General features: G+C 39.8%; 1 protein-coding gene across 3 annotated transcripts in view; it reads right to left on the bottom strand.

The window, feature by feature from the left end:
• Nucleotides 1–3,699: 3,699 nt before the first annotated feature.
• The window catches only part of EPS15L1 (epidermal growth factor receptor pathway substrate 15 like 1), a 46,446-nt gene continuing 34,681 nt past the window's right edge, over nucleotides 3,700–15,464 (bottom strand). For 2 of the 3 annotated variants that reach the window (XM_066566409.1, XM_066566410.1), the window contains 2 exons: nucleotides 13,987–14,192; nucleotides 3,700–9,499 (listed from right to left, as the gene is read on the bottom strand). In XM_066566409.1, coding sequence (XP_066422506.1) covers nucleotides 9,353–9,499; nucleotides 13,987–14,192 — 353 coding nt within the window. In that variant the 3' untranslated portion in view covers nucleotides 3,700–9,352. The remainder of the gene's footprint in view (nucleotides 9,500–13,986; nucleotides 14,193–15,464) is intronic. The other variant, XM_066566411.1, reaches the window with a different exon arrangement.

Raw genomic sequence — 15,464 nt, 5'->3', positions numbered from 1 at the left:
TTAAGTAATTTTGTTCTAATTAACCATCTGCCTCCCAGGGAGCATCCAGTGACAACAACCTGCAGCTAGTGTGGGTTTGATTTCAACATACCAGGGAAAGGAAAAAACTACAGAAGTTGTAGTTAAACCTAATGGGAGGAAATGTAGAGTCCATTGAAAACAAGATTTTCACACATATTAATATAAGATACCACAGCCATGGGCTCCCTATTGTTTTAAGATAGATTGTGAGGTGAGTTTAGAGCAGGTTAAGTGCAGAAACAAGAAAATCCTGCACAATGGTCCCAGTGAAAAGGGAGGTAAATGTTGCCAAACTCAGGTACCATCCAGAGCAGTCAGCGCTCAAAGTGGGATCATTCCATGTGGAGTTTCAGAGCATTGTTTCACTCTGCTAAAAATGGTTTTTCCTCACCCACTGACTTGAGAAGAGTCAGTAAAACTCCTCTGAGATGGGACCTCGCTGTCAGGACACGCTGTAATTCTGAAACAGCCCAGAGCAGGACCTGGTCCAGCTGCTGCAGGGCCGTGTGGCTCGGTCCCCTTTTGGGTCTTGAAGGTGACACAGCACCCTGTGCTCACCCAGCACCATCCCAGCACTATCCCAGCACCAATCCAGCACTGGTGAAACAGCCCAGGACCACACCAGCACCACCCCAGCACCCTGTGCTCACCCAGCACCATCCCAGCACCATCCTAGCACCAATCCAGCACCACCCCAGCAGATTGTGCATACCCAGCACCATCCCAGCACCAATCCAGCACTGGTGAAACAGCCTAGGACCACACCAGCACCACCCCAGCACCCTGTGCTCACCCAGCAGCACCCCAGCAGCATCCCAGCACCAATCCAGCAGATTGTGCATACCCAGCACCATCCCAGCACCAATCCAGCACTGGTGAAACAGCCCAGGACCACACCAGCACCACCCCAGCACCCTGTGCTCACCCAGCACCATCCCAGCACCATCCCAGCACCAATCCAGCACCACCCCAGCAGATTGTGCATACCCAGCACCAACCCAGCATCAATCCAGCACCACACCAGCATTGGTGAAACAGCCCAGCATCACCCCAGCATCACCCCAGCATCACCCCAGCACCCTGTGCATACCCAGCACCACACCAGCATCACCCCAGCACCCTGTGCATACCCAGCACCACCACCCCAGCACCCTGTGCATACCCAGCACCACCATCCCAGCACCCTGTGCATACCCAGCACCACCATCCCAGCACCCTGTGCATACCCAGCACCACACCAGCATCACCCCAGCACCCTGTGCATACCCAGCACCACCATCCCAGCACCCTGTGCATACCCAGCAGCACCCCATCACCCGTGAAACAGCCCAGCAGCAGCACCCCAGCACCCTGTGCACAGCCAGCATCAGGCTGCACACAACCAGCACCATCGTGGCGCCACAGCAGTGCCTGTGGAACAGCCCAGCACCTCAGCAGCACTCTGTGCACAGCCAGCACCCAGCAAGCCAGCAGGCAGGACACTTTCAAATGTCTTTTTTTTTTTAACCCTAAAGTGGAAGGCTGGACTAGAAACCCCGTGGCTTTTCTGGAAGTTTATTTTAGATTCAGTGTTGTAGCTAATCGACATCCGGAAGAGCTGAAGCTTCAGTGCTGGGCATGGCTCACCTCAGGCAGGATGGGGCATTTCAACCTGTGCGAGCCCTTGGTTGCTCACAGCCATTTACAAACTGCCTGAAAACATTGACTGGCTCTAAACTTTGGTCTTCCATCCACAAGAATGCCAAAATAAGTTTGTCCACTCTTCAAATTATAGGATTGTGTGGTTCTGTGGTTTTCTGTGGTAGAAGCTCTGTGGTTTCTTAAGCTATTTTGTGCACCCCTAACACAGAGTAGCTGTTAGGCTTTGCTTAAATTGAATTTTTGAAGCCAGAACCCCAAGCTCTAGCAATTTCTTTTGCTATATTTAGAAAAAAAACAACTACAACAAAGTCATGTAGCCATCACTATGGTAACTAGCAAAAAAATTCATCCCAAACCCCATGTAATTTAGCAGGGAGAAAGCCATCCCCATTGCTAGCATCCAAAACCTACTTGGTGGCATCTACAAACTTGAAAACTCCTGGGTGTCCTCGAAGCAGCTGCTCTCAGCTGGGCCTGTCCCAGGTCCTGCCTGTGCAAGACATGTCCCAAATGCTGGAGTGAAGCAGAGCTTTGAACTCGGGCACTGCAGCAGCTCCTCTGCCGTGGCCCAGGAGTTCTGGCTCATTATGTCACAAAGAAATATCGGGAATATCATTTTGGATACGATCTCCTGTGACATTTAATGTATTAGGTGAATAACTACTGAGCCTGAGGCTTAAACACAAAAGAAAAAACACACAAAAATATCCTCAGATCCCAACAACCATTTATTAACAGCCTGTGTACAATGACAGCATGAGTTTTGTTATCTTAATGATTTATATTATATTGCAAAATAAGGGATAGAGAATGCCTGGATGTCCTTTCTGTGGAAGCAAGGGATAGGCAGAGAGCACAGGGGTTTTTCATTCTGAAAATTGTGATCCAGGATCTTAATGGGAAGTTAAACAGCAGAAATATATTGTGCATGCTGCTGGCAGAGTCCTGTGAGATTCCATCAATTGGGAAGGCTGCAGCGATTTTACCAGACGCTGCATCAGCACCAATAAAAAGTTTTAATGGTGGTGATAGCATTAAAAAAAAAACAAAAACAAAAAAAAAAAACAACCAGACAGGAGGGAAAAGGTACTCAGAGTGACTACACTGATAGTCATGCACAGCAGATGGGAGATTCAGCAATTCTAGAGATAAACCTGACAGCACTTTCAGACAGAATTCCAAGAGGAGAGCTGGGCCTGGGACATATTTAAGTTCAGTCAATAAATGCTGCAACTGTGTTTGAGGTTTAACAGTTGGGCTCAGACCTTGGGCAGCCTTTAGGGTGAAATTTCCACATCCTCAACAGAATGGTGATGCTTTTCTTCCCTGTCCAGTGAAGGGGCTCTTAGGCCATGCTGGGTACAGGGGTGTCCTTTCAGATTAAGCCCAGACAAGGTGGATTAGGAAAGAATTTGGCAAAGCACAGGGATGAGAATGCTGTGTGTGTCAGATCCCAGAAACTCGAGTGGGAGCAACACATGGAGAGCTGGGTGATGGTTTTATGAGAGATGAGAAGCATGACACGATGAGAACTGGGCAGGGATTGTGCCCATCTGTGACACTCAAACCCTCCAAAATGTGAATGTACTAAAAATACTGCAGGGAAACCTGCCTGGGCAAGCTGCTGCTGACCTTGACCAGGTGAGCAGGAGCAGAAGAGCTGGGAGAAGAATGAGTCAAAGTGAGTAAATGGAACAGCCCAGCAGTGAGGGGTGTTTTCCCAGCCAGCCAAAGGTTGTCTCCAGTGATGTCCCCAGCCACTCCCAGTGTAAATTGCCAGGACATCCAGAATTGCTGCACACAGACTGCTTGGGAAGGGCGTGGTGCTGGATTTGAGACTGCTCTGCTCAGCCCAAATCCAGCTGGGACAAGGAAGAAAGGGAAGGACAGGAGGGAAAACAGTGCAGAGGGCATCGGCCAACAGGAAAAATATTTCAGTGCAGAGAACAGAGCTGATCTTCAAAGCAAGATTCACAAATTGAACAGAAAAATTTGTGAAACTGTGGACAAAAAAAAAGTAAAGAAAGAGTGCTGAAATCTCAGAGCTCCAAAAAGTAACTTTCATTTATTATATTAAACAATAACATTTCTCTTATTATATTAAACAATATAACACATGAGATGGGTTAAAATTAAAATACCTTACAATTTGTTATAACATTTGAAAGATAAATATAACCACAATAATGTACATATTTGGAGATATTAGTCAGATTTAGGTCAACACTGCAGTTTCCACTTTGTGTTTCCACCTTTTCAGATCAGACTGAAGGATGATTTATTAAAAGGGACACCAGAAGAGCACTCTGCACTTGCAACAGCAGAAGGAACCACAGTCACTAGGAGCTTTCCTTTGAAATTGAAAGGGAGAGGCAGAAGTTGGAAAAATGAAAATTCCATTTTATAACAAATTAGCCTTTATTTATAAAACTTTCAAGTAAAAAGAGCAGTATATCAACTGATCAAACAGGTGTGTCAATGAATTATAGTTAACATATTTACTCTAAAAATAAATCTTCTATGATTCCATCATACTCCAAGCAAATTCCTTTCTAAGAAAAGATGGTTGTTGTGAAGTCTACATAGATGCAATATTTAACCAAATACATAACCAAAAACCTGGCTGTTCCACTAGTACAGGAAGATAATTGAATTAGACAATTAACAACAGAGATCAATTCACATCAACAGAGTTCCAGCTCTAAATGAGGATTAAGCAGAAATGAAATTCCTGAGAGGGAGGAAAAAAAAATACAGAAGAAAGGAGAAATCAAACTCTTAGACAAGGGAAAGCAACAATTCTACTTGGACCAAAACTCCTTGGGCCACGGTTCTACAGAACAAATATTCTTCTCAATGGAGAAACACTAAAGAAGAAATAGTAACCCCAAAAGGATTATAAGAAGAATTCAAGAAAAGCGTTCTATCCTTGAGCATAAGACGGCAAAATGATTTCTACAATAGTGCCAACAGATTTCACAGATGGGAATCAAAAGTAAAGAGGCTTGCACAGACACAGCTTGGAACTTCCTACACTTTGAGAGCACAGTACATGGAACAAGATACAGGAAGGACTCGTGACCCTCACAGGGCAGAAGCTCCACGAAGAAAAAGTTGCCTATATAAAAATATTTCTTACAGCATTATTGTGGAAGTATGACTTTTATGAGCATCTGTTTTCATTGCAGGGTGACTGGGAGGTTTGAGGGTAACTGAGGGAAACCGCTGAAGGCAAATGTGAACACACAGTTCTGTGAGGGGCAATGTGGTAATTCAATATCTGTGCCCTATGTGCACTGCCTGCATGGGCAGGTTCAATGTGAATAATTGTCTGTCTGTCTGTCTGTCCTGTTTAACTGCTGTGCCTCAGTGCTCTGCGCAACCCAGGGCTTTCCACGAGTCCATCCAGTGGTATAAATTCCACATAAAACGTGTGTGCCACCATAAAACCCTGCTAAACTCTGACCACTCAAGGTTCCACAGAGGCTCATAATTTATCCAAGTAGAAAGAAGAATCACCCCCACTCTTTCCTCTAAACCAAACATGCAATGGATATTTGTTCCTCCTGAAGTAAAAGCTCAGGTGGAAATGGAGGAAACACAGAACTGGAATCCAGATGACAATTATGTGCAACCAATCTGACTGGAATGAAGCAAGAAAAACATGTTTTCCACCTTTGCCTGTGACTGTTTGGGGTGTGTGTGTATGGGAACAGCTCCCCACAAATATTTTTTTCAAAAGGAAAAGAAAGGAAAGAGGGAAGAGGGAAACTACGAGCAAGAATAGAAGAAAACTCACTGCCTCCGCCCAGAGAAGAAAGATGAGATGCAAGATCAGCAGCTGAACCTACATTCCAAACAGATACTTTAAAAACTACAAAGAATGTGAAATTACATCCAGTGCAGATAATTACTACTTTCTGCCAGGGTTCTCTCACACCTGGCACAGCCAATGAACACATTTATTCATGTCAATTAAAGAAATCTTGATACAAATTGATTAGAAATAATTTCTCCTCTTTTTTTTTTTTAACCAGGACTTTGAAACTCTCAGAGCCATGAGCTAATCTGATTTTCTGTAAAGATTCAATTCTGTATCCATATGTGGTTATCTGTGTATGTTCACACATACACACAAGCTTTAATATATAGAATATATATGCATATTCTACATGTTCACTGTATATACATATTTTATGTACAGCACAAGGAACTATATACTGGACATAGCATGTGGACATGTATATACACACACTATGATTACATTATACAATACTCTATATATATATATATGTATATGTATATATACACATAGACACAAATAATATGGATCTCACTGTACACTGTATATGCACTGGGGGTATTCACATTTTCCATATCTTACATTGTATGTATTTTCTCTGCCCAAATAGCAACAGGCCTGTTTGTGCTTTAAATTTCACTGGTCTGGAGGAAGAAGAGCAATGTCTTGCAATAGAGTTTTGCCTCAAAGAGCAAGTGCAGGTATTGTACAAACACTGAGTTACAGCAGAGGGAAAGAATGTGGGGAATCTTCCTTTTTATATGGAAAATTGTATTAAATGCAAAGTGAGGAATCACAGCTAGGTTTTCTTCTACTGCAGTGACAGCATTTTGAATCAAGAGTGTTTCAGTAAATTTAAGGTTCCTAAATCTAATACTGTGCATAGACAATATATTGGGTTCTGTCCCTGTTCATTGGTTGATCTGCAGTTACTGTCCAAGCAAATATGAGGAAGAGTCAATAAGGAAATACAAAAACGAGCCCTAACACTATACAGAATGCTGGAATAATTCACATTTCTGTCTCCCTGCTGGACATCTTGAAAACATCATCTCATTGGCCTAGAAGCATTATAAAGTCAGTGTTTTAGGGCCCTGACAAAGCAGCAGAAAGTCTTGTTATGGTACAGAACTTCAAAAATGCATCGAGCTCTTTAGTCAATCCACCTGTCCCACTGGAGTGCTATCATCCCATCCAGAATTGGTATTGCTTTCTGAATTTTATGGTAGCAGAAGAGACACCCCAAGAACTCAGGTGAACCCTGGAGGATCTTACACATGGGTACAGTTTCTATAACTGCACTGAGAATCTTGCAGCCACTTGCTTTTGAAAATTGCTCTTTCACAGCTGAAGTTTTATCATGTTACTTACCTAAAGACAGACACAAGTTAGCTCTCAGAGATTTCAAGTTCTATACAGCAACAGAAGAATTCTCTGTGTTTTAGTGTGTTTGATCACATAATCAAACATATATTAGAGAAAAATTATTGCAATGGGAAGGGATCTAAAATCAGGATCTTCAAAATTAGAAATAGATTCTGTTGCATCCCAAAGGGCTCATTAAAGGACAATATTAAAGACCATTATATGGTTGGTTTTGGTATTAGAAATAAATCTTCTTCTGAGGAGAAGAAAAGGTTTACATTATTTGTAGTACCATTAGCACAGGAGACACACAGCAAAAGGGGAGTTGTGACTCCTGGAAGGAACATCCTAAACACGAAGAGATGAGTGTGTCTGCACACCCACCCATCCACCTACCTCCCCACAAAAGCCTGAGGCTACAAATGCCACGTCCTGGCTGCATTTCAGAGTTGAAAGCTACCAAGATGCTAAAAAAGATCCAGCCTGACTCCTCTGTGTAAGGAAAGCATCCAGGATAAGGCAATCCCAACTGAACAGGGGAAGATTGTTTTCATTCACTGAGCAGGCACTATCATTGTAGTATGAAAATAAAAGTAAGGAAGCAAGGACATAAAAAAATAGAAATGCATTGAAGATGATGAAGGAATATCACATTTAAAAAAAAAGAGAAAATGTTGTAAGACAAGGGCCACGTCAGTAAGAACACAGAATGTAAAGCTTTTGTATTCCCAGAGAACAAAGGGCAGGAAAGACTGAGGACATTTAAAAATGCTGTGCTAGATCCCTACTCTACCAGACAGAAAAGTCCAAGGCAAACACAACAGAAGTTTTAGAATTCCTGTAATCAGAAAAGGCATTTCTAGTAAGCAAATTAAATTCACAGACTCATTTTTTCTATGACATGTCAAACACATTCTGTGTTGTGTTTTCCAGGTGGAAGCATTCAGTGCATACAAAACCCGTTCCTACCTGGCCTGAGTCCTGCAAACTGGATTTTAGAGCCAGCCCAGACAGTGCTGCCACAACTGATGTGTGAATGTGTATTTGGCAACTAAAATCTGATTCAACTTGGCTTCATTTCAGCTAAAGCTGCTTGATCTGTAACCCCAAAGAGGTGGAATCGAAGAAGCAGAGGTAGAGACTGTCCCAGAGGGTCACCTGGCTAACACAACCTACTCTGTGAGCTGGGAGTTGGAGTAAATGAGGGTACAATGAGTGTACAATGAGTACAATGAGTGTACAATGAGTGTACAATGAGGGTACAATGAGTGTACAATGAATGTACAATGAGTGTACAATGAGTGTACAATGAGTGTACAATGAGTGTACAATGAGGGTACAATGAGTGTACAATGAGTGTACAATGAGTGTACAATGAGGGTACAATGAGTGTACAATGAGGGTACAATGAGGGTACAATGAGTGTACAATGAGTGTACAATGAGTGTACAATGAGTGTACAATGAGGGTACAATGAGTGTAAAATGAGTGTACAATGAGTGTACAATGAGGGTACAATGAGTGTACAATGAGGGTACAATGAGTGTACAATGAGTGTACAATGAGGGTACAATGAGTGTACAATGAGTGTACAATGAGGGTTCAATGAGTGTACAATGAGGGTACAATGAGTGTACAATGAGTGTACAATGAGGGTACAATGAGTGCTAGGGGGGAGCACTCCTCACACATGGCAACTTTTCCACCACTTCATTTCCTGATGTCACATTAAAGCAGCACCCAAATGTGTTTCACCACCTTGCAATCCTGTTTGCTTGCACTAAAGCAAATTTTTACTTCATAATTTAACTGCTAAATTATTTATCCCATTTACTGAATTAATTCCCGCTTTTAGTCGTATACAATTATTAAAACTCAATGCAAACAAAAGTTTAAATTAGAAGAACTACTGATTTCTAGAGTCTTCAAATTTGTACTGTTTTACAGAGTTCACTGTATCCATCATATATAAATTGTCAGATTCTTTTGCAAAAGCCACAACTTCTGGATTAAAAATACCAATGAATTTATGCTTTGACATAGCTGATGCAGAAGTACTGATTAGCCTACCATGAATTATTAAATAAATGTAACAAGTGAAAGCTAATTCTATAAATATTCTCTTTTTATGACATTTTCTTTTAAATCCATACTGCAGCCTCAAAGACCCAGTGGAATTCAGGTTATAAAAAAAAAACAAAAACGGATTCACAAGCTGCAGTTTACTCTATGCAACATTTGTGTTTCAGATAAAGAAACTTTCAGTACCTTAGGATTACACATTAAATTTCTTACAAGCAATAAATTTTTATCTAGAACATATAATACAGCTTATACAGTGATTCCTGCAGGTTATGCACTCGAGAAGCCACACAGAGCCTGGTCAGAGCCACAACCAGCCAGTCCTGTTTAAATCTGAGGGTGACTTAAATTATTTTCACAAATATAAACCAAGGATTTAGTATTTTTATAAAAGCTTTGTTCCAAGGTTTCTCTTGAACAAGGTGGAGGCCAAGACCCTCTTTAAGAGTTTGGCATGTCAGCCTTACTGAGTGCAATGGCCAACTCAAGGTCTTCTTGTTCTTGTCTCCTCAACCGAGCCAGTCTTTCCTGCTCTGCTTTTTCACTCTCTCTCTTCGCCCAGGCCAGCTGCTGCTCCTCATTTCCAAACTAAAAAATGAAAATGGAAAATCAATTAATAAGGTTACCAACCAGCTCGAAGAAATTGTGCAAAAAAATACAAAGAATCAGACTTATTGAATATTCGGCTCAACTATACCAGGCTGTCTTAGGGCAGTTCTAGATTGACGTAGAAATTCACTCACTGGCTCCCTCACTTCATCCTTTATTTCCTTAATTTCTTCCTCCTTCACTTCCTCCTTTGATTTATTTCCTTAATTCCTCCTTCCTTTACTTCCTTAGTTTATTTCCTTAGTTACCTCCTCCTCCTCCTCCCACCTGGAAATCAACCCACATGGGATGCAAGTCCCTGCATCTGTGGCTCACTTGGGTAAGAAAACTGCCAAAAAAACCCCTCCACAAGCACAAAAAAAGGAAGTTAATGGTTTGGAAGCACAGCAACTACAACCATTTTTAAGAAGAAATAGCTGGTAAAGCTAATAGTTATTTATTCTTGTGCAACTGCACAACAGAGAGTTTTATTGTGGTAGTTCCTGCTAAGGGGAGGGGTTTGAGAAGTGATTTTGGACACTGCTGACATATGGGAAGTTTCACCATCAAATCAAAAGTTACCCAAAGTGCTTCTGCTGCTGTCCATAAAATACACAGAGGTTCCCCAGTAAGAAATAAGGTGAGAGAATCCAATTTACCTCAGCAGAGAACACTAAGAAAATATCACACTTAATAACATTCAGCTCCTAAACCTGTTTGGGCTCCCCCAAACACAAGTACAATGCAGCAGAACTTGTCCAAAATGATATTGTAGTATTTACCACTGAAGGATGCAGAAGTTTGCTTGTTTGAACTTTTTGAACAAAACCTGAATTTTTTTAATTGAAATCATAGCAATTTCTAACTCAAATATAATCTGTTCCCAGCTAATTTTAGCATTTGCTGAGGAGGAGGAGGATGGGAACAGCTGCATGCAAATGTTTGCATTAAAGCCCACTTCTAAAATCTGCTTTTTGGTTTTTGTTTTGGGGATTTTTTTTTCTGCGTGCATGCAGGAAAAGATATTATTTGAGGGGTTTTTGAGGAGAAAAATTTCAGCTGGATGAATCCTGCAAAAATCCCTTGTGGCCCAGGACACAGAGACTCTGAGCCTGCTGCAGCCACACCTGAACTATTGAACTGAGGGTTAAAATGCAAGCTTCAGTGCTGAACCCTGCCCAGCTGCATAAACCCCGTGATAGTCCCGCCCCAGCCTCCTCCTCCTCTCTGCAGTGTCTCTGGAATTTCTATTTTTTATGTATTTTGACATAAATCCGCCTATTTGAATTTCTTTTAACCCAAACCCAATTCTCATTTACTCATCATTTAATCATGCCTCTGGATGCCCATCATTCTTCATTTTTTTTTTCTGCCATTGTGACTTTAGAGATGATTTGATGCAAAAAACCCCCACTTTTCTTCATGCAATATCTCTGCTTTGATTGCTATAAAAATTTAGATGAGAATCTTTGCATTTGATGTCACTAAAATACAACAGAAGTGTAACACCTTTTGAGATTTTACTTTTAAAATTCACAGATCCTACTACACTCCTTATTTAAATAATGTCAGCTGATAGGTAAGATTAAAAAGCTCATTAAGATTTTAAATAAATTATTTTTTTTTTCAAGGTAAAGACAGATACAAATGGAAGCAGGAATTCTCTGCTTAGTCCAGGAATTGAGGCAGATCCAACAGCTGGGATGGAAAATGAATGGTTACTATTTTCAGAAATATAAGACACTTTGGTCAAACTATTTGGGATATTTTTTTAATGTTGAGAAACCAGTTTTACTTCTATGGCTTCCATTCTAGGATAAGGCTTCCAAAGTTTATGAGAGTCCCAATTATAACTTGTTTATTGGACACAAGTTATATTTTTGCAGTTAAAAGTGCTGAGTGGAAAAAGAAAAAGGAAAAAATAGGCAAGAGATTCATTGGAAACAAATCTGGATGTGCCTCGTTACAAGTGGTTGGCACAAAGTACAATTTTCAGGAGGTAACTCTCACCATTGAGTAGTGAAATAAATACAGAACAGATCATTAATGCCACAGATTGTCTATAAAAAGGTAATTTACAGCTAATTTAATACAATAACAATTTTTTGCCTATGTCCAGGTTTCAAAAAGTCTATAAATATGTCACATGTGTAATTACATTAAATCCTTCCTTTCCTTTTCTTTTTCAGAGGTACAGTGTAGATGAAACCAGCAGACTGCAGCAAGACAAATCATACAAACTCCACTGATTTGTGTGTGCTGAATTTCCAGCTTGCACTGAGACAAAAAGCTCAGTGCTCAGTGTTCTGTTTCTTGGCAAAAAAAAAAAATAAAATTGGTTTTTCTTGTTCTGTAAACTGCAGCTGGAACCCAGAAATACCTGCAATCTGAGCTACCAAAAGAGTGTTTTGTTCCAATGAATCATATTTAATGACAGCAACAAGGTTAAGGATGCAATGAAAATATACATAAACTCTGGGTGCGTGAATTTGCCAGTGTGTGAAAAAAGCAGCAGATTTTCCTACTAAAATATAATGAAGGTTCTCATGTTCTTTCTTGGAACAGTCAAGGATTTCAATTAAAAATCAGGTTGTTTGATTTATTCAGTTCTACATGATTCTGTTCTTAGATTCCATGCATTCAAAGTAGATGTCAAAAACCTTCTGTAAGTAAAACTGATTTTCATTTCCACTATGAACAAAGTTTCCCAGCCATGAGGCAAAGAGAAGCACAATATTCTCAATCATTTCAAGGTAACTGGCACATTTAAAATATTGTTCAGAAGGATCAGAAATTGTCAAGTGTAGTAGCATAATTGTGTCATAGAAAAGGAAAAAAACCCATGAACTGAGGCAAAAAGGGATCAAAATTTGCCTTTTCAGCCAAATTCAGTCAACGTTTCTTTTTTTTTTTCCTACAGGAGGAGAAATTAATTCAGAAAAACTGATTTAAAAATTTATTTCATTCGATGAAATGCCACTTAACAGGAATTATTAAGTGGCCACTGCTCATCTCATTTTTCCTACTTGTTCCTTATCTTCTAAAGATAATCTGAGCTGAGAACGTGATGGCACAGCAAATCTGACCCTGGAGCACCCACTAGGATTGGGATCAGAGATTTTAGTTAATCATTTGATACAATCACTCAGAGGAAACCACGTTTTAACTTAAGAAATAAGGGTCTGGAAAGTAAGATGACAACTGGGTCAGAGTCATTCCATTCCATCATTTGTCTTTGATTGCAGGAAGAAATTAGATGTTGTTGAAGAAACTTCAGATAAAGCAGGTTTTGTGTCTTATTTTTATTAAGAATGTCACCAGTTTGTATACAATCAGAATTTAACTGTGCAAATCCAACTATCTGTGGTCAAACATACAACAAATCTTGAACTTGGACGTTTCAAAAGTGATAAATTAAAGCCCTGAGGCCAACTAAAGTCTGCACAGATGACCTCAGCTAACAATATCAAATAGGAAAGTGATACACATTTAACATTAAATAATAACTAGGAAAAAAAAAAAACCCCAAAACATTAAAAAGAAACAACCTGAAAAGATTCAGCTTAAATATCTCCCCTTGCTGAACACTGTCCTGTGTCCAGCAGAGCTAAGGAACAGAGTTCAATTTTAAGTTCAATTTTACTGCGTGGCAACATGAGAAAACAAAAACATGTGAAAGGAGGAAGAAGCCTGAGGCTGTGGATGGAACAGATTCTATCCACTTATGGAAGCAAGAGGAACCACACCACCACTGCATTTCCAACTGCAGCACTAAAGGCAAAGCCAGGCTTTGGAGACCCCAGTATTTTTAAGGGAATGGGGACCTGGCTTTGTTTTCAAACCTTCAGGGATGGTCTTCTGGAGTGCAGCGTGGACCTTTCTATCTTGGCTCTGCAAAACCATTTTGTTTTCTCTGTCTTTTCTACAACATCAGTAACAGGAACAAAATTCAACAGCTAAATTTTCCATTTCTGTCTCAATTTCTGCGTCTCTCTATGACCACATTCCATCATATACAGCAAATGTCAGAATTTTCTCCACAAACAGTTACAAGGACTTATTAGAAACTTTCTCTTCAAGGATTTGCTTCTCAGGATATGGTGAAATTGCTAGAGAAATGTTCAATATCAATTATTTTTGAGTCTTTACATCATTGGCTCCCAAAAATCCATTTACAAAATAGCCTCCATGCAACAAAAACAATACACAGATTCTGCTACAAAGAATTTGAGAGTAAAGGCACACTGTACTAAAATAATTTAAATGCAAGTAAACCCTTGAAAATTTAGTAGGAAACTTCTTTTTTTTATTGAAATAACGCCTTTTTATTACAGAAATATTAATACAAAAACAATGAGGACAGCATGAAGGTACTGAGAGACAGAAGCCAGGGAACAGTAGGTTTTGCAGGTAAGACAAAAACCCAACAGAGATTGCTGCAAGCAGAGCAGAAAGTGGTTTGCTCAGAGACAAGGAACTTAACTTACAGAGCTGAAGTCTGCAAACCCCAAGGAAGAGTCTTTAGAAGTTTTACTTGAAGAGGAGGGAGCAAATGGATCTTTTCCACTAAATGGGTCCCCAAACCCCTTTTTACTTTGAAACAGGTCACTGCTGTCAGCCCCAAATGGCTGGAATGGATCATGGGGCTTGGGAAAATCTGCAGACCCAAGGTGGCTTACAGGAGTACTTTTACCTGGAAAGTTTAGGAAAACAAAAAAACAAAAAAACAAAAGGAGAAAAAGAGAAGTTACTTACCATGGACAATGCAAAGCTCTGAAATAGGAAACTGCACTGATACACTTAAGCATCATCCAGCCTTCCTGGGGTGGGTGAAAATTTAACCCAATATAATGGTATTCATTTCTCAGTGCAAATCATCTAAAACAGTTGTTTTGTTTAAGTGGATTTAGCTATTTATACATACCAAAATATTAATACCATCAAGATTTTAAATGATGAAACCCATTATAAAGAATTTTGGTCAGAAAAAAATTGACAAGTATGACTTTGATTTTCCAGGATTAGAGATATTTCAAGTTTAAGCTTGATTTTATATAGAAGACAAAATAAAAAACCATGTATCACTAAAGATAAGTAAGGTTAAATAGGATTAAAGAGTAACTTAGCTGTCACTTTACAGAATGCCTGCATTCTGACTTTTTTCCTGGAATTGGTTCATCCTTCTACCACCATGTACACAAAGAAAAAGAGGCCAATTCACCTCTCTCTGGGGTGTCTGCTCCACAACCCACCTTTTGTAGGTGACTGTTCTTATATTCCACCCCAACAACAAATGACATCACAGGAATTATTGTGTATGCTCATAAATATGATGTGTATACTTAATTTTCTTGCAATTAAAGCATCAAGGGTTGATTTTTAATTCCCCTTGCCAAAAGATTATTTTATGAGGTCAGATAAACAGATAAATAGATTTCTCCCCCTCCTGCCCCACCTAAAAAGAAAAAGATTGCTCCTGAGAAGTATTTGTCCAGCTTCCAGGGAAAATATTCCTTGGGTGAACATTCTTGATTGCAATATGTACTTGATAAAGGAAAATCTAGAAACATTCTTAAAATAAACCAATACTTACAACTATGGCATAATAACCTGAATTTCATACATTATTTGTAGCAATAGAGTTGCTTTGAAATATCCAATTATTTGAACTATAATTTCATAGGAATCTTATCATTCATTCCCATTATGATATACATACTAGGAAAGCACAGAGAAATGGATCAAACCCTAAATTTCAGAGTGTTCTTGGCACATCTAAGTCATAGCCTGGGAGCTTTTCAGAAAAGTACTTTGGTACGTGCTCATGAACTTCAGAATATATGCTATATATGAATATATGCTCAGATGTGTGGAAATACTTTTCTCAAAGGGAAATAAAGATCAGCAAACTTGCACTGAATAAATGACCTATCCAGCAACTTCCAGTAAATCCCAGCTCAGCCTC

This window comes from Molothrus aeneus, chromosome 27 (genome assembly GCF_037042795.1).
Source record: "Molothrus aeneus isolate 106 chromosome 27, BPBGC_Maene_1.0, whole genome shotgun sequence".
Classification (NCBI taxonomy): domain Eukaryota; kingdom Metazoa; phylum Chordata; class Aves; order Passeriformes; family Icteridae; genus Molothrus; species Molothrus aeneus.
The sequence above is the reverse complement of the archived record's forward strand: the minus strand, read 5'-3'. Positions and strand labels throughout refer to the sequence as shown.